Source organism: Colletotrichum costaricense, assembly GCF_030867565.1.
Source record: "Colletotrichum costaricense strain IMI 309622 chromosome Unknown Scaffold_14.1, whole genome shotgun sequence".
NCBI lineage: Eukaryota > Fungi > Ascomycota > Sordariomycetes > Glomerellales > Glomerellaceae > Colletotrichum > Colletotrichum costaricense.
The window spans coordinates 19908-37511 of NW_026848243.1; the positions used below are offsets into that span (position 1 = coordinate 19908).

Consider the following 17604-nt stretch of genomic DNA (forward strand, 5'->3'; position numbering starts at 1 on the left):
ACTTACGAAACACATATCATCAAATAAAACCGATGCCTCTGCCTATGTTTCACAATAGTCTGCATTAATCATTGCACAAAAGCGACACTCCTCTTGTTACTAGGTAGGCTGCAATAGCTCATGTCGGTCTCAGGATTGGCAACTAGGCAGCAACAGCTTACGTGTCGTTCCATTGACGACATCGAGTAATTTACATCGTTTTTTGTAGTGTTCAAGCGGATATTCAGTTACTTTGGGTGCCTGAACTGCCAAGTATGAGAGGACAAATCCAACGTCGTCAATTAGGCCACCATGATTGCATTGACTCGGGAGTCTCCGACGCTTTGAAGGCAGCCATATAGAACGCGGTATCATCGTCAAGACTAGGTTGCTGATTTCGCAATTTCATGCTGTATATCTGATGCACTATATTAAATTTACTTTAAGCATGCCGCCGGCAACCCTGGGCTGAGTGCAAGTAGCACACTGTCAATGCCCTCAGGCTTCCCCGCCGCCAAGAACACCTCGGTCTTGATACCTAGAGGGGAGGCCGTGTATTCTGCCCGACGAGCGACCGAGTTATGCCCAAAACAATGTCTCACACCCTCTACGCCACCGCTGCCATTGTATTCTACACTGCCATGGTTTTACTCTCAGCGCACATGTCTTCCCGAGCCGAACCGCCTAGCCGGCCGGCAGTGACCATGCCGTCCGAAGCACTGTCGTCAGCATTGGAAGCCGGACATGGCCAAAGACGTTGTCGATGCGTGGAAAGACGAGCCGAGCACCAAGTTCGTAAAGCACTAAAACGCGAAGAACGCCTCGTCGCCGCTTTCAACGACGCAGGACGCCTACTCCTCAATCGCCGTACAGCCTTCGGCGTGGGTCACTGGACCACAGTCTATGGATACCCAAGCACCGGGGGATGTTATACGCTGAAGTGCGACGGTGTGGAACTCGACTTCTTGGGCTTGAGCCGCTTCGAGCGCTCATTCAGGTCAGGAGATCCGGAAGAGGAGGATGCGCACTGCGCAAGGATGATGAAGCTTGGGCCAAACTGGTGGAAAAGCCTGACGCATTATCTGGTCAACCAGTCCTTTGGGAATTCCACGTGGGAAGATGCTGTTGTAATTGCTGGCTATCCAGCAGCGGGTGGTCTCTGGCTGCTGAAGACCACCAGGGCAGAGGCTGCTAACGCTGGAGCTGCGAGAATTCACAATGCGAGGCACATGGAGGAACGGTGCCAGATGATCGAAAATTGCGGCGGGAGATTCTACAAAGAGGCCGATGAGGTTCCAGAGCTCGTTGTTAGGATACTGGGCGTACACTAGATCTATAGGTCAGGGTGAATAGCACATGCTGTATCATACGGTATGGCAGTATGTGCTGAACGGAGTAGGAGGTTCGTGAATCTGCGTTGTTTGAGTTTGGCCTATCCATTTGCCTGTTTTGAGAAATAAAGTTCTGTGGTTGAGACACATGGCGGCTTGTCAAGCAGATATCCCCCGATCGTGTCACCATGACCGGGTGAGATCTTTCCCCCGCCGCTGATTAAGTAGCTGCCACTGGCCAGGTAGACTCCCAGACTGTTGACAACACAATGATGAAGCACCCGTCCGGGGAAGGGGTAGGTATCGTAGCATTTCAAATTCCAAGGGCTTTGCCTACCGCATTTGTGCAACACGTGTATAAAGTTTAAAGGACACTGTGGTAATATCGATAGAAAGCTCTGTGCAATAGAAAGACCAAGCTCTATTTTCATCAAACCATCTACTGCGACACACTTCCTGTCATTGTTGTCGGGGAGTTTGAATGACTAAGGCAGCAACCAACAGACCATGCCATGCTTCTGGGCCAGGCTGCAGGCATAAGCAAGTAATCTCCTATCCAGGCAGCCAACAGAGCGGGAGTTGGCTGCATTTCTCGGCGAAATAGGCATCAGTCGGCGGTTTACTAGAAAACCAGGGAAGTGACCGACTCGGCCTCGCGGAATAAAGTTTCAATTTCCCGAGATAACCTGCGGCCTCCGGAGTGCCATTCGCGAAAAATGACCTTGAATGTTCTCACTGCCCCTCTACAAATATTGCTCAGACCGTCGCAAGTATTGTACTCCATATCAATTGCATCTTACTTCTATGTTACTATCAGACTAGTAGCCTGGGCTGTCGAGTATTATCGAATCATGACGATCATACCATCTTCAGACGGCTACGACGATGACGATGGCGGTAATTGTTCTCGCTGCTCCTATTGCCGCGGCTACAAGGACGCGATAACCCCGGAACAAAAGTACAGAACCTCGTTCGGGATAAGATCCGGCACGGCGGTGCGTGGATGGCCAAGCCACGGTGGGATTTTCTTCCTAGACGACTGCGTTGGCGTAGACCTCGAATTCCTTCAGCTCGACCGTTTCGAACCCACATTAAGATCAGAAGACCAGGCGGAGGAAGATGCGCACTGTTTGAGGATGCGCATGCTCGGTGCGGTGTGGTTTGATAGCGAATACCCCCGCGAACTAGAAGATTATTCCAAACTTGGCGACCACCCAATAACGTCTCGACGAAGCGATCATGTCATTGCCGGGTACCCATCCACGGGCGGCGCTTGGGTTCTCCGGGTCTTTGAGGAAGACGGTCGCAGCATGGGAGTTGGTCGGATAAAGAACGCGAGAAATATGGAAGAGCGGTGCAGGGTCATTCAGAAGCTTGGTGGGGTGTTTTACGAAGACCCTTTTGAATCACCCGAACTGGATCTTCGACATGAATTTCCAGACCCGAGGAGGAATGGAACTGTGGTATACCACATGATACGGCACATGGTTCCGGAGAAGTTGACATTGGAGATACGCCAAAAGTCACAAGAAGTCGAAGTAGACTATAATTAATTAATGAATCGCATTATTGGTTGGGATTTCTCCTCTGCACCAGATATTCGGGCCATTAACACGTGAACTGGGAGGCAGAAAAGTCAAGACTCGGCCCTGCCGGAGCACAGGCGATCTTGCCAAGCAACCAGTTCAACTGGACATTTCTGGCCGTGAAAGGGCCGGCGGTCGATCTATGGATGCGGAACATACGCTTACAATTAAGTTGTTTTCAGTTGCAGTGGAGAAGGCGGCAACTAGAAAAACTGCTCGTAAAAACATGTGCTGTTCTTGAGGCGGGTGAGACAAGGAGTGAAATGCCACTCGCCTGTGGGGGTAGCGAGAGTCTGAACTTGGCGGGGTAAGCGAATTTCTACTCGCCCGCGTTCCATCCACCTGGATTGGCTAGACCCTGTATGAGAGGAATGCTGATTCACATCGGCAATTGCCTTGCATCTATCAACTCTCCTATTAACCTACCGCCCGGTGCTGATTTAGGAGGTTAGAATTTCCGATGCAGCTCCCAAAGCTTCCAGCGAAAGCCGCATACATCCATCTTCGAAACCCAGCAAGGCGCAATGCCCTGAGTCTGGAGATACTAGAAGATCTCCGCACGCAGCTACTCGCGCACCTCACGTCACCATCATCCGGCAGAGTTTTGACGCTCCCTCCCTTTAGACCCCCAATCTTGCGAGAGCTTGAGAAGGCAGGCTCATCGTCTGACTCGGGCGACAGGAGCTCGTCAGGATACAGCTGGCTCGTCGATGCCGCAGAATGGAACCGAGAGCGAGCCGGGCTCCCGAACGTCCTCGTCCTCCGAAGCAGTCCGGGGCCAGTCTTTTCGTCGGGTCATGACCTCAAACAGCTGGCCTCGCTCTCGCGTGTGGAGGTGAAGCGCACGTTTGCTCTCTGCGCCGAAGTCATGTCTCTCATTCGTCAGAGCCCGGCACCCGTCATCTGTCCCATCCATGGCCTCGCGACGGCTGCCGGACTCCAGCTCGCGTTGTCGACCGATTACCCAATCGCCCTGTCTACCACCAAGTTCCAGCTGCCCGGCGCGAGCATAGGAATACCGTGCACGAGCCCCGTGACGGCCGTATCCCGGCGCCTACCACCAGGCCAAGCTTACCGACTTCTTCTCACAGCCGAAGCGGTCGCCGCTGACGACATGCGAGGTGCTGTCGATGTGGTGCCGACGCCCGAGCATGCAGAGTCCACGGACACGGCGGCTGCCGCCTTCGAAGGGCGCGTTGCGGAGGTGGTGGAGAGACTTGCGGGGTCAGCGGGTCAGCCGATGGCCCTCGGTAAATGGGCCTTTTGGACACAGCTCGGCATCAAAGGTGACGATGTTGACGGAAGAGGAGGTGATGGTTATGAGGATGCGGCGAGTTGGGCCGGACGAGTCATGGCGCTTCATGCGGGGAGTGCTGATGCCCAAGAAGGAATCGCATCCTTTACTGAGAAACGCAAGCCGCAATGGCAGACTTGAAGACCTGGGCGACTACGTTGGCCGGGACCGGATGGGATACTAATGTCGAGCCACAGCCTGCAGAGACGGCTCCGCCCCGGTTCAATTCACGGGGTGCCCCCGCCCGGAGCCGCCGGAACCCACTAAATGAAAAATTCTGTTCGAAGATCTCGATGTTTTTACATGACAAGTAACAAAAAACCCTGACCACTCACTTCCAAGTGCAAAAGAATGACCAACGTGGGGCTCGAACCCACAACCCCCAGATGACTATATCTCATAGATGAGAAGATAGAAGTCTGATGCGCTACCATTGCGCCAGCCGGCCGGTATCCACGATTTGGACTGATGGTGAGGTCGAGTTCCTGTGGAGTTGTTGAATTTGGCTCGAAATGCAACTAAGTTTGATCAACTTCACAATTTTGAGCATCTCCATCCCACAACTCCACTACTCGAGAACCAGGACGTACCTAATCTTTCGTGTTCCGTCATTCCTTTACACTCTTTGCGTCGATTTCCCCCGTAGACACCGTTCAGATGAGATGATTCTAAATTTTAACTTGGAAACACATAGCATAGAGGCACTGCCCATACCTACGGGGTCGACCCGACTACATCCCTAAGCATAATGGGCTGTGTATGCTTGCCGTCATCAAAACTCTGCCTCCCAATCTCCCTGAAGCCGTATTTTCTGTACAAAATAGCACCCGCGTTGCTAGCTTCTAGAACCGTGGGCACAGCTTCTTCATCGCTACGGTCAAGCCCCCATTGAATCAGTCCCCTCCCAACACCGTGACCTCGAGCGTCAGGACATACGCCAAGCCAACACAGACGCCATCGTTCAGCTGGATACATGTTCTGGGCTTTATTCAGCTGACACATCAACTCCTTGACCTTGCTGGCCGGCAAAGACCCGACCAAGAGCCGATACCAGTATTCCAAAGCAACGTGCAGCATCATGAGACCTAGAGGCAAGAGTTAGCGGATTAGACATTTCTGCGGTTTAACTGAGTTGAGGCTAACGTTTGCGCAGGCTGTTAACCTGCCACGACTTTGCTTTCGCGGACGTGCCATGTCGTTGCCAAATGCCGAGGCCAACATACTGTCCCCCTCCGGCTTCGGACACGTCCCTAGCGACGGTTATCATGGTACCAGCCTTTGCCATCTCATATCTGAGAATGAGTCGCCATATCACACGAACGTTCTCAATCCTGTTGTCGTGATGCTTGGTGAATAGCATCGAGAAAGCTGGATCATCAACCCAAATGCGGCACGCAAGTTCGATCAGCTCGTCTAGTTGGGTAGGTGAGACATCTCGGAGAACGGTTATGGAGGTCATTGCATAGAGTATGTGCCAGAGCGATCAAAGGTCGAAAGGAGAGAGTGAGCTCAATTGTTCTCATGCAATAAGCCACCTATTAAATGCGGGACTGAACAAGTCGGTGAGGGGAACCTGAGTATGCAATATTTGTATGTGGCCTGTTTTCTTGGGCCTGGTATGACCTGCTTAGCTTATCAACCACGCTGGGGCTGTGGATTGGTGGCTCACGTCACGGAGAATCTTTTCAACGATACTCAACCAAAGTCCTTTTCTGTTCGAACTCATGAGGATAAATGTAGGCCGCTGCATACCTGTGACTCGCACTAAGTGCACCGTTGCCATGTGCAAGGCAGGGTCTCCCTTTCCGGTTATTCGAAGGATCGCAGAAGTTGGAGACTGTTTTAGTTTTTATTTTTTGGAACTTACAGCCTTTCCAAGGTTTGAGTCGTTTCCGTGGTTGTTGGTAACCACAGAAACCCCGTAGAATTGTTGAATGAGGCTGTACTCATATGGAAGCCAGACTGAGAAGCTTTAGGCATCGGAATTATGCTTCCTTCGTCTGGCCTAGGCCACCTCACCTCAGTGCAGTAGTGATACGCAAAAGAAATGCTTTGGGCTTCTCGCCCCTTGAAGGAGCGCTACAGTCAATGCGACCTGCCAGATTGGTGCGACACTGATCAACGCCATCGCCGCCACAGACCTAGATATGAAATTAGGTTGTAAATCCGTAAGATTCTCAAGGAACACAGCGTGCTATTGTTTGGCCTTCATGAGCATGCCTGCTCTTCCTCAGCTGCTATTTAATATCTTCAGCCTTCTGCATCTTGTTTGGTTCAATCGAATTCATATTCTCCAGAGCTTCATTGTCGCAATCTTCTTTTGATCTCGGGTGACTCTCCTTTCCAGTTCACACTCATTCACCCTCAAAAATGTTTTACAGCGCGGGTATCATCACTTCTATTCTCCCTCTCATCGCAGCGCGCGTGATTGAGGACGCCTCTTTGGCGGGTCGGACAACTTATCCATTCAACAACCTTATAGCCTACGGCGATGAACTGAGTGATAACGGCAACGGCTCTTTTGCGCACGGCATCACCGGCGATCCAGCCAATGTGTACGGCTTCGGAACATGGACTAACGGCCCGGTCGCCGTGTCCTATCTCTCCGACCTACTCCGGGTTCCGCTGACAGACTATGCATTCGGCGGGTGCTGCGGTGGAGGCGATTTTGGGGCGACCTTTGACAATGCCTACACCAAGTCGAAGGCTGGGGCGACAGACATGATTGGACAGGTTGCTAACTACACCGGTCGTGGCGCCCCGGGTATTCGCTCCTCTCTGCAGTTCCTCTGGTTCGGCGAGAACGACCTCAGCATGCATACTGACGCGTTTTGGTTAGGCGATCCAAAGAACGCGCAGTTTGCAACCGACGCGGCAGTCAAGATCACCGCGCAGGTTCAGAACCTCATTGATAAGGGAGCACCGTACGTTATGGTCGCCAATATCTACCCCAAGCATCTCGCCCCGGTGACGCCCAAGTACCTCTGCGGTACCAACGCCGACTGCGTCAAGACCTGGGGCCAGGTAATTCAGCAAGCAAATTCGGCTATCCAGAAGAGCCTCGGCCAGTTTGGCAAGAAAGTCATCTACTATGATGCATTCAGCTTCATGATTCAGATATTGGCCAACCCCAAGGCATATGGCTTCCCAAAGCCTCTCAACCTCTTTTGTGACGGAGACGAGACGGCTCAGTGGACGGATTGCATGATTGACGGGCACGCCAATGAGTACTTCTGGATGAACTTCATTCAACCAACGACTGCTGGACACAAGTTGATTGCTCAGGATATGAAGAAGACCATCGATACGCACTTCGCCTGAAGACCGCGCCATCAACGCTCGTGATACAGCCATTTCCAGATGCAAGGCCATCAAAAGTTTGACGGAACCCGAATACACTTCATTCTCTTGTATATAGCTCTTTCTGTGTTTCATCCTGCACAAACCTGAGACTTGATTCCGTATTTCTTCGTATTTCACTGAGCATCCACTACTCATTCTTGAGCTCGTGACTCTAGAAAACAATCATCGTTTGACATCATCGCGGAGACAACTCTCAGTTTGTTGAGAAGACAAATGAGATAAGCAGCAATCCACCACACTGTCAACTATCAAAATCGCTAAGAGTCCTCGATATCTATCCCCTCTGTGATCTTCATGACCTTTCTAACGTCATCAAAGTTCACCGCTCTTCCGTCTTTCTTTGCCATGATACCAGCTGTCCTCACAATGTTCCGAATGCGCCGACCATTCACATTGATCCTTGACAGAGATCCAAATTCACTCTCTGACATGGTTGAGTTGTTCTTGTCCAGGAACGTCTGCCAAATTTTCAGACGAGAGGGTTCGTCTAAGGCGGGGTAGTTGATATTGAGATGGACACGGGAGTAGATGGCAGGGTCAAGGGACCGCTCGCGGTTGGTCGTCAGGAAGAGAAGAGACGGGTAGTACTCGAGTTCTTTCAAGAAGCCTGTACGGATTTTGGTCTCGGTCAGATGAGTAATTACAAAGACGTGATGTCAGGGCTACTTACGGGACACCATTCTGTTTCGTTTGGTCGAAGCATCACTACGCTTCTCCAAATACATGTCACACTCGTCAATCAGTAGAACGGCTCCCCAGCGAGCAGCAAGTTCAAATGCAGTTGTGAAGCTCATTGAACGATCAGGATCTCGGGGACGGGGACTCAAGGATCGGTTCCGGTCATCATAGCGTACTGGGACAGCGTCATTGTCGCGGTCGTCCTCATGGTAATCTCCTAACTCCATCTTGAATAGGGGAGCCTGTATCTTCTCGGCAACTATCACAAGAGTCAGCTCCATGTCTGATCTTTAGAGATCTCCGAAAGTATATGGAATCGTACCAGACTCGGCAGTAAGAGTCTTGCCGACACCTGGGTCCCCGGCAAGCAAGGCTACAAGCCCACCACCTATAGAATGTTAGCGATGTACCTCCAACACATCAAACATTAGTGACCTTCTACAACTTACCCTTTCCGTTTATGACATCATCGAATGCAACCTTATCCTTGACTTGACTCTCAACGAAAGCCAGTATGAGATCCTTGTATCCTTCAGGCAGCACCAGACTCTCGAAGGGCTTCGTGTTCCATTCGATATCGTGAATCCGGTCTACTTCAAAGCTCCCTATTCCGAAGGATTAGAAAATGTCAAAAGTCTAGCAGTGTAATGTTTTATCAGATACTTACTCCAAGTCTTCTCCTTGAGATCAAATCCATCGACCTCGGGGTCCATGAGCTGTAAATGAAACTCTGTAAGGTGTTTCCTGGAATTCTCCTCAATATCCTCATCACGTAGCCCTGGAACTTGTGTTAGACTGATATAGTATTGGTGTTCGTGGGGTATTTGCTTACTGAATTCCGGAGAGATACTCCGGCGCCTTCGGACAGTCTCGATCACGACCGGGGATCTTCGTCTGGGCGCGACAGGTGGATAATACGGGGACACTCGTCGAGGCGCGGGGTGACGCATCGGCCGGCGACCGCCTCTCGGTCTCTCGTCCCACTCATCAATGTACTCTTCCAGAGGGATGTGTATGCCATTTGGGGGAGGGGAGTCCACTGGTGACTGATTGATGAGGTCGGTGTACTGGCTGAAAAGCGGCTGAAGTCTTTCTTTGCGTCCATCGTCGACGTAGGCTGAGAGATATACTCTTCTGTGACTGGGATCGATCATCACACGAAGCTCGGATTTAGGATCATCCCCCGCTGGATGGTATGCCTTGTAATGAGTACCAGCCAAACTCGCGTACTTGCGGCCTCTTCCTACCAGCTTTGCTTGCATTCCTGAGAAGTCGCGGAGATACTTGGCGGGAAAAGCAGGCAGGCTTTCGATTGAGCGAGTCCCTAGGAAATTGTCAATGGGGATGTCCTCGTGGACCGTACCGAACTGCATGGCTGGGAAACCCCAGGCGATGTAGGAGAGACTCAGGTCGATCGCGATGTCTCTCGAGGAGCATGACCGAAGGACGTAGAAGCGGTCGTGACTATCATCAGCCGAGTATATCAGCTCTCCGGGCGCGAACAAGATCCAGAGGTAGTTGAATGTGATGACTCCGTGGCTGACGAGTTCCTTGTTGACTGCAAATGCCCCTGCTAGTTCACGCTTGACCAATCCCCTCAGAATGGCCAAGATCTTCTTCACGATTTCGTCCTTCTCCTCTGCGACAGCTTTCTCGAAGCGCTCCCAGCGCCAGAAGAACTGGTGGAAGGGTGCCAAAAATGTGAGATATTTCACTCGTTGCACGATGTTGTCGTAAGGCTTGAAGACGTCGATCAAAACTTTTCGAGTGGCCGCATGTCGAATCTCGATTGAGTGAATGGAAATGATTGTGCCAGTACGGCCGGCATTCACTCGACGTCGGATGACCAGGGGGCTGCCGCTTTCATCCTCATCGTCTTTATCGACTTCCGTTAGATCAACGCCGTGGGGACATTCGTCCATCCAGTTGATGCAACATTGGCATTTCTTCGGGCCCTCGTAGAGATCCTGGATGATCTCCTTGCGGTCCTCCTGGCTGATTTGAACGTCTTCCTCGATGCGAATAGCATCAGCTAAGCGTTCGATGACCGAGAAGTCCTCATCACCCTTCAACGCCTCGTTAATAATAGACTCAGCAGACATCCTGACTCGACAAACGATGCTGCAATGGGTTCAACAAAGGTCTGAAGTCTCGGTATCTGAAGAGTAGACACACTGAAAATGACGAGGGTCAACGAGGATATAGTTGACTCGCTGGAAGTGCCGAGATGGGGCAAGATAAAATACACCAAAACCTCCAGAGACCATCTCCGTGTCACCTCAAACCGACTGTTGCCTGTCAGCGTTGACTCGACTGGCCGCCAAACTTTCTCAAGTTGTAGGGCTGTGAGACGCTATCCAGGCAGAATATGCAGACATTCGGACATGGCCAGCCAATTATTCGTGATGGAGAGGTTGTACCCCACGAAAATGTGCAGATGGATAAGCACTAGTCCTTGACTGCATACCACTAGACCGGGTCTCATCAAGGCAGATTTCGAGGCTGACATGTATGTCCGATTCACAGCATGTCATGCGGGGTCCTTTTCAATTGGGTCTATGGAATTGAATTGATGTAGATTTGTTTCATCTATGAAAAAGTTCCGCATAGCATGATTGACTCTACTCTGCAATCAGTTCCCCTCCTCCCAAGATTACACCAGACTTGAATTTGCGTGGAACAATGAGGCCGCATTGGAGTATACCAACTTTCCCTGAGTTCGTTGGTAGACTTGGTTGTAGATATAGTCCCTCGACCAGATAGCGCATGATTCTTTCAGTGTTGCTCGGCCGAAGCAGCATCAAGTTCCTTTTTCTCCAAGTCATCCGACTTGGAGAATCCTCCACCAGGCGAGGCGCGGTTCAGCACTGCACTCAAGCCGATTTCGTTGTTGATCTCTTCCATCCTCTCAAAATCCGCAGCGGCGGTGCCTTCAGAGCCAAAAACCAGGTCCTACGTTCAAGGTCAGCTAATGTCGATGGTTGTCCAAGAGATTGGTAGTTCCGAGGCGAAATGGGTACTATGGTTTGTGATGTAGACATACCATTTCTTCCAAAGAAAGACGCTTCGTCTCCGGGACTATGAACCAGATGAATGCGGCGCCAAGGTAGGTCAATAGGCCGAACAAGATATATGTGCCATAGTTGATGCTTGTCAGCATGTCTGGGGTGACTTGTCCAACAATGAAGTTGTTCCTAGATATTGTCAGCGCCTGGTGGGTTTGCCTGCTTTGGGTCGTGATCTCAAACTCACATCCAGTTGCTGGAAGCTCCGAGAGATACGCCATATGGCCGAGTGCTCAGAGGCCAAACTTCAGCGATGATAATCCACGCACAAGGACCCCAAGAGTCTAGAATTTGTTCATTAGTATTCTCTTCTAGCAGAAAGTGTAGAAGGACTCACATCCAAAGTGGACCACAAACAGCCAAACCATACACACCGCGGCCCAACTAAAGTACATTAGTCAGTACACCTATCCACCTAACGTCAACTGATGGTAGACAACGTACCCAGCAGCTGGTTGCTGATCAAATCTATCGATGTTCTTGGCAAGAATGACAGCAATGATGAGATGGCAGGTTCCCATGCCAATAGCACCAATGCTGAGGACAGGCTTTCGGCCGACGCGATCAATCCATAGCACGGCAGGAATGGTTGCAATGAACATGACCACACCAACGACACCGGTGGCAAGCAAGCTTGTGGTTGTTTGACTCAGGCCCAATTGACTAAAGATCTGAGGAGCATAGTAGAGGACCTGGTTGTTCTGTCAACTAAAATTGTCGCAAACAAGATCTCGTTAGTAGGACCTACAGCGTTGATACCTGTCCATTGTTGAAAAAACTGGAATTTGTCAGAGATCCTTCCTTTCTGAGTTGATGTGAAATGAGGATTGTGCACATGGTCGGACTCACCATAGTCACAGTTGCGACGATTACTCGCTTAAACATGGCCTTGGTCTGGAAAAGAGCCTTGATGGCGACGAACTGCAATTTGAAAATGTTCCAAGCGGTCTGCTCCTTCAGATGGGGGAAGAGCTCGGCCGTGCTTCGTTTCTCGAATAGCGACTGAGCTTTGATCTCGAGGAACTCCAACTCGATGAGCTCGTGGTTCTCAGGGAGGTCTCGGAGATCAGCGAGGATCTTCCTGGCTTCCTGCTCCCGACCGTGATGAATGAGCCAACGCGGGGAGAATGGCATCCAGATCATTCCCACAAAGAGGATGATAGCGGGACCCAATTGCAGGCAGATCGGAACAAGCCACGCGGCATCTGACTGTGTGTCTTCGGTGGTGCCGCCGATGTAGTTGCACCCGCTGTGAAAGGTCATGTCGGTCAGAACGTTCGCAGAATGAACATAAGATTTCAAATCAAGTGAGGGGCATACTAGTCCTGCTACTGGTTAGATATATTGACGGAGATGATGAGTTCGAAAGGGCATGGGCTTACAATCCAAAAGCTGATCATGATGCCAAAAGTGATGGCCAGCTGCTGTAGAGCTACAAGAGCACCTCGAACCTCACTGTTGGAAAGCTTACGTCAGACAAGCTCAGGAGAAACAACATGATAGTGTATTTCACTTACGGTGGTGCGCATTCTGAATTGTAAAGTGGGACAATCATAGAAAGACTTCCGACACCCATACCGCTGTTCTTCACGTTAGCGGTGCTCGTCCCGTCGGTAACGAAGGTCAGCAGAAGATTACTTACGTGACGAATCTTCCTCCAAGAATTGCCTCGTGGCCACCAGAAATAGAAGAAATTTGGACAATAACACCGAGCATGAAAACACCAGTCGCAATGAGCACACCGTATTTACGGGAGCAAACTTCAGCGATGAAGCCGGATAAGATAGCACCGACCCAAGCGCCAAGCTCGAGAATTGATGTCAGCCAGCCTTTTTGGGTTGGGTTCTTTGTGTATCCGTCCATATCTGAGCGGAAAGCATGTGTAAGCTGGTCTAAATCCTCAATGATTGCGAACACATCTAGGAGGAAAGGGTTGGGGGATCTTACGCTTGTCGAACGACGGCATAGCGAGAATACCGGAGAACATGCCCTAATCGCGGGTAAGTAACTCATATCTACCATATTTCTGTGATTTCAAAACCCAATTGACAGAGTTTCCTCACCTGGTTATAGCCGTACAAGACACCGCCAATGCAGGCAAAGGCAGCGATGCGGGCGACTTTCCAATTCTTGACAAGAGCCCTTGCACCACTAGCTCCCATCAATGCCTGACGTCTTTGTAGCGCGGCATCATAAGCCGCATTGCCAGATGAGTGGCCTCCCATGATCGCCGGTATGCTTTTCTTCTTGCACGTGATAAGGCACAAAAATTCGGGGTTGATGCCGTTCTGCCCACGTTGTCGCTGAGAAAAGTGAACGTCTTAGGTTGCAGTCAATTGGAGTGTTAGAGCTGGATCTGTGGTTCGATGGGACTGTCGCCTCTTTATTGTTCTGTGAGGGAACACGGAGGCAAAGCTGCAGGGTGTGAGCATTGCAGCATCTGATACGATGATCTTTCTCGTTCCTTCATAGCGGGTTTTCAAGCAGGTAGCCCATGCTACCACCAGTAGGAGCGCAAACCAACGCAAATACCAAAACTCTCGGCAGTGAAAGCCATAGTCTCGTTGAGCTTGATTGCCTGTCGTATAAAACAGCTCTCGGTCGAATGTGAAAATACGCCGAGCCTGGACACCCTGCACGATACCCCGCGTGAGAATGGCCATGAGACGACAAATCCTAGGCTCTTAGCACGATCAAATCATCAAAGCCGGCAATAGCAATTTAGCCTAAAGGCGTTGAGGGTGTAACCGTCTTTTGCCAGTCTGGGGGAAGATGCCGACGCTTATCCCCGGCGCCGACCCGCGTGGGGATTGGACGGATGCGTTGACCTTACGCTGCGGTGACAAGGGTTCGCTCACACGCTTTCATCTTACAGGTTGGATGGCCCCAATCCATTCTACCCCATTTACCGGCCGAATCCCGTACGGTTTTGACCTTCTGGGGTACAGCAGCTCGCGTCTGAATGAGACCGATATGCGCCGTGCTTGACCATCTCTGGGAACCTATTGATTAGCGAGACATCGCACAGGACGAAGACGTTGCTTCGGCTCTCGCATAGCGGGCTGAAACCCCGGCCTCCCTTACAGACTCGGAAGAGCTTCGATATTGACTTTCAGCTCAATAGTCTAGATTCTTACATGTGTAAATTACATTGACGGAATTTTCAGAGCTTAGCAGATACACACGCAGACATCGTCGCCTTATCTCGCTATGTTGCACTGAATCCATTGCTGACTGAAGTATTGCTCTTAGCGTTTCGGCCAGCTGTCGGTGGATTCCTACGAGTCTTGCATATGGGCTTACCCGGGGTAGCTACGGGAGTTGTAGACCGACCAGTCTTTTATTGGTTCAAAGTACCTTGCTGCTCACTGCTGAACTTCAAGCTTTCGAAACCAGCTCTGGTACCCTGCCGAAAAACAGGCCGAACAGTCGATCGCACAAACTGGTAGATCTTCCTTTGACGGGTGCATCGCGGCGCAATTCACCAGATCGACGCGGATCATCTCCAACAGGCTCTTTAATCCAGTCGCCCGGAATCTGGGTGATAAAGTCGTACCAATAGTCGCCGAATAAGCGGTACCCCTGGTTGGTAGGATGAATACCATCTCTCAGTGCGTTCATTGGAAAGCTCGAGAAGTCGACAGTGAGAACGTGTTTACCGGCGCTTTGTCGGGATTGAACAACATCATGAATCACCGCGTTGAATAGAGCAATATTGCCCATCTGGACTGGATCATAGCAGCCAATGATCTTGGCGACAAGGACTGTGGCATCTGGGCAGGTCTGCACGACCTGGTCGATCAAGTGGCCTAGACGGTCTGCCGTGGCGTGAGGTTCGCTGCCTTCTCTAGCAACGTCTGGATTCGGGTTCATGTCGTTCGTTCCAGCATGAATGAGGACGATATTAGGTCTCTGGGCCAAAGAAGGTCCGATATTATCTGACATGAACTTGATAGTCATGCCATTCCACGCTGCCTAGTGAGTCGGACGACTCGTCAACTGAGGAATTCGCAGGAGTGCACTATTCAACGTACATAATACCCTTCACGCATCGTGCCGTGCATGGTTTCCGTCCCAGCAAAAACGACTCTATCCTCTTGTGGATTCGTTAGTATGATATCTCTTGATTCGTAGAAGAGGACTGACCCACTTGACAGGTCTTCTCGGAGCTTAAGTCTGTAGCCGTTGCCATCGCCTCCCTCTATGTCACTGAGAAACCCCACTGTGATGGAATCGCCAACCCCAAGGATCCGGAGGGTGGTTCCTGGCTTGACCCCTTGGCCGGGCCGTATCCCTTTGAATTTGAGTGGCGCATGAGATGCCATCGCGGCTTAGATCGTAGATTACCCTTTGACTACTTTGACGATGATTTGACGCTTGATATCGTGAGCGGGGCCTTGACGTTAGACCTGTACCGTGATGAACTGCTGCAGCTAAATTGATGAGCTCGTTGGTGATGTGTGCACGGCCAACATTAAGATCTGTGACGTTGGTTTCAGACGGAGCCCCTCAACAGCTGAGGCTCGACCCAAGGAATGCAACAACAAAGCCAAGAACATGAATGCGGAGTACGTTTTTCCTTTCCGAATATTTCTCAGCGAACCTTAACATTTGCCAAGGACTTCGATTATATGATGCCGACAGAATTCCAATCAACCCCGCCCGCTTCATATGATGATGCCTGGTCCTACTACAGTTGTTTTGAGGCACTCACTGAGGGGCATTTGTTTAACTGGGCTCTCAGTTGATGCAAATTCTTCAAACAGTTTGAATTAAGGACTTCGTCATATCGGATCACTGCCTGATAATAGCGGTACATCATCACATGGGGAGTGGACATGAAGTAATAGTAACATGTTGCTGAATCCAGATCATAGGACTCGTCTAGCTGAAAGTGTGAACATAAAACTGAACAAGCCTAGTGCAGCTTCGATCGCCAGCTCTATTGATAGACGAACAATCACAAAATTTCGGGCGTGCCGTTCAGGAGCGTGGCTGTCCTTGTTTCTGGCGGGACCCCCACATGGTGGTTAACCGTCGTATTTGATACGAATAATCGCGTTCAAAAATCGTATTGCTATGCGCTTCGCACTGCCACTGTGGATCGCCCCTGAATCCTTACGTCTACTCTCGAGCTATGGTCTGTAAATGTTAGAAGAGATAAATAGCCCTCATTAACTTTTCTCTCGCCTTGTATGTAATTGTAACATCAGCATTGTATGTGATTGAACCGGTCTTGTATTTTTCTATTGTCTGCTCACGTTGGCAAATCGCCCCATTCCCACGCTCTCTAACTAATAACGACCAAGACCCTCGGCATATAGATTAGCATCACGACGAAAGGCTTTCAGACAATGGTGAACGAGCTCGACGGACCTGGCCCCTTCGGACCCGTTGTTAACGGAACACAAATCGTGTTCTATCATTACCGTCCGAATGGAGGGGCAGGATGGGCGTTCCTCGTCATTTTTGCGCTCGGTGCACTGGCTCATCTTGGCAACATGTTCTGGCTCAGAGCATGGCATTTCATACCTTTTATATTAGGTGGCATTGGTAGGTCTTGCACGTACTACGAAACTCTATGCCCTAGTACCTACCGTGACTAATCCAGGAATAATAGGAGAAGCGTTTGGATACTACGGACGTGCAAAAGCTCACGAGAACCCCATTGTGGCTGGGCCCTACATCTTACAAAATCTCTTGATTCTTGGATCTCCGCCGCTTTTCGCCGCAACGATTTACATGAGTCTCGGCCGCATCATGATCGCTCTCGACCTCCGGCGCCACGCTTTCGTGAGCCCACGTCTCACGGCCTTCTTCTACGTCCTCATTGACGTCGGCTGTTTTGTTACTCAGGTCTTTGGCGCCGTCATGCCAGCCTCTGGTACGGAAGAGGGCATCAGAATGGGTAAGACTCTGATCATGTCCGGTCTTGCGGCACAACTCGGCGTTATCACCCTATTTGTGCTTTCTTGCTGGCACTCTCACACCTGTGCTCGACGCGAGGCAAACGACTTGAACGCGACAAAAGCGGGAATCGAGTGGAGGAAGTACTACCTGATGACGTACGGCATTGCCTCTCTCATGTTTCTGAGAAGTTTGATCAGGGGAATTGAGTATTTTCAAGGCGAGAATGGGTACATCATGAGCCATGAGATCTTCTTATACCTCTTTGATGCCGTTCCCATGGTCGCGATTATGGCGATGTATCTTTGGATTCACCCTGGGAGGTTGGTTCGCGATGTTGGCCGGGTCAAAAGTTATACTTGGCCTGATGAGGCCAATATCATGCTTGAGAGACGATGAAG

The 17604-nt window shown here is 50.6% G+C and overlaps 9 protein-coding genes across 9 annotated transcripts; 5 read left to right on the plus strand and 4 right to left on the minus strand.

Moving 5' to 3' along the window:
• Positions 1–572: 572 nt before the first annotated feature.
• Positions 573–1310, plus strand: CCOS01_11878 (uncharacterized protein; the record flags this gene model as incomplete). Its single annotated transcript, XM_060460029.1, has 1 exon — positions 573–1310. The coding sequence occupies one exon, from the start codon at positions 573–575 to the stop codon at positions 1308–1310; it is 738 nt and encodes a 245-aa protein (XP_060308972.1).
• Positions 1311–2161: 851 nt separating this feature from the next.
• CCOS01_11879 (uncharacterized protein) lies at positions 2162–2863 on the plus strand (the record flags this gene model as incomplete). The annotated part of the gene is made up of 1 exon (XM_060460030.1): positions 2162–2863. The coding sequence occupies one exon, from the start codon at positions 2162–2164 to the stop codon at positions 2861–2863; it is 702 nt and encodes a 233-aa protein (XP_060308973.1).
• A 493-nt stretch (positions 2864–3356) lies between these two features.
• CCOS01_11880 (enoyl-CoA hydratase/isomerase) lies at positions 3357–4331 on the plus strand (the record flags this gene model as incomplete). The annotated part of the gene is made up of 1 exon (XM_060460031.1): positions 3357–4331. One exon carries the CDS (start codon positions 3357–3359, stop codon positions 4329–4331), a length of 975 nt encoding a protein of 324 aa, XP_060308974.1.
• Positions 4332–4904: 573 nt separating this feature from the next.
• On the minus strand, positions 4905–5649 carry CCOS01_11881 (uncharacterized protein; the record flags this gene model as incomplete). The annotated part of the gene is made up of 2 exons (XM_060460032.1): positions 4905–5275; positions 5334–5649. 2 exons carry the CDS (start codon positions 5647–5649, stop codon positions 4905–4907), a joined length of 687 nt encoding a protein of 228 aa, XP_060308975.1.
• Positions 5650–6560: 911 nt separating this feature from the next.
• CCOS01_11882 (GDSL-like Lipase/Acylhydrolase) lies at positions 6561–7511 on the plus strand (the record flags this gene model as incomplete). The annotated part of the gene is made up of 1 exon (XM_060460033.1): positions 6561–7511. One exon carries the CDS (start codon positions 6561–6563, stop codon positions 7509–7511), a length of 951 nt encoding a protein of 316 aa, XP_060308976.1.
• A 299-nt stretch (positions 7512–7810) lies between these two features.
• CCOS01_11883 (uncharacterized protein) lies at positions 7811–10333 on the minus strand (the record flags this gene model as incomplete). Its single annotated transcript, XM_060460034.1, has 6 exons — positions 7811–8160; positions 8224–8490; positions 8554–8619; positions 8681–8836; positions 8899–9009; positions 9064–10333. 6 exons carry the CDS (start codon positions 10331–10333, stop codon positions 7811–7813), a joined length of 2220 nt encoding a protein of 739 aa, XP_060308977.1.
• Positions 10334–11006: 673 nt separating this feature from the next.
• CCOS01_11884 (uncharacterized protein) lies at positions 11007–13521 on the minus strand (the record flags this gene model as incomplete). The annotated part of the gene is made up of 13 exons (XM_060460035.1): positions 11007–11183; positions 11275–11425; positions 11484–11580; positions 11634–11680; positions 11741–11988; positions 12045–12074; positions 12146–12545; positions 12617–12624; positions 12679–12751; positions 12814–12876; positions 12939–13161; positions 13244–13286; positions 13360–13521. The coding sequence occupies 13 exons, from the start codon at positions 13519–13521 to the stop codon at positions 11007–11009; spliced, it is 1722 nt and encodes a 573-aa protein (XP_060308978.1).
• Positions 13522–14674: 1153 nt separating this feature from the next.
• On the minus strand, positions 14675–15621 carry CCOS01_11885 (GDSL-like Lipase/Acylhydrolase; the record flags this gene model as incomplete). The annotated part of the gene is made up of 2 exons (XM_060460036.1): positions 14675–15271; positions 15331–15621. The coding sequence occupies 2 exons, from the start codon at positions 15619–15621 to the stop codon at positions 14675–14677; spliced, it is 888 nt and encodes a 295-aa protein (XP_060308979.1).
• Positions 15622–16375: 754 nt separating this feature from the next.
• Positions 16376–17602, plus strand: CCOS01_11886 (RTM1; the record flags this gene model as incomplete). The annotated part of the gene is made up of 4 exons (XM_060460037.1): positions 16376–16418; positions 16510–16517; positions 16621–16849; positions 16917–17602. The coding sequence occupies 4 exons, from the start codon at positions 16376–16378 to the stop codon at positions 17600–17602; spliced, it is 966 nt and encodes a 321-aa protein (XP_060308980.1).
• Positions 17603–17604: the final 2 nt, after the last annotated feature.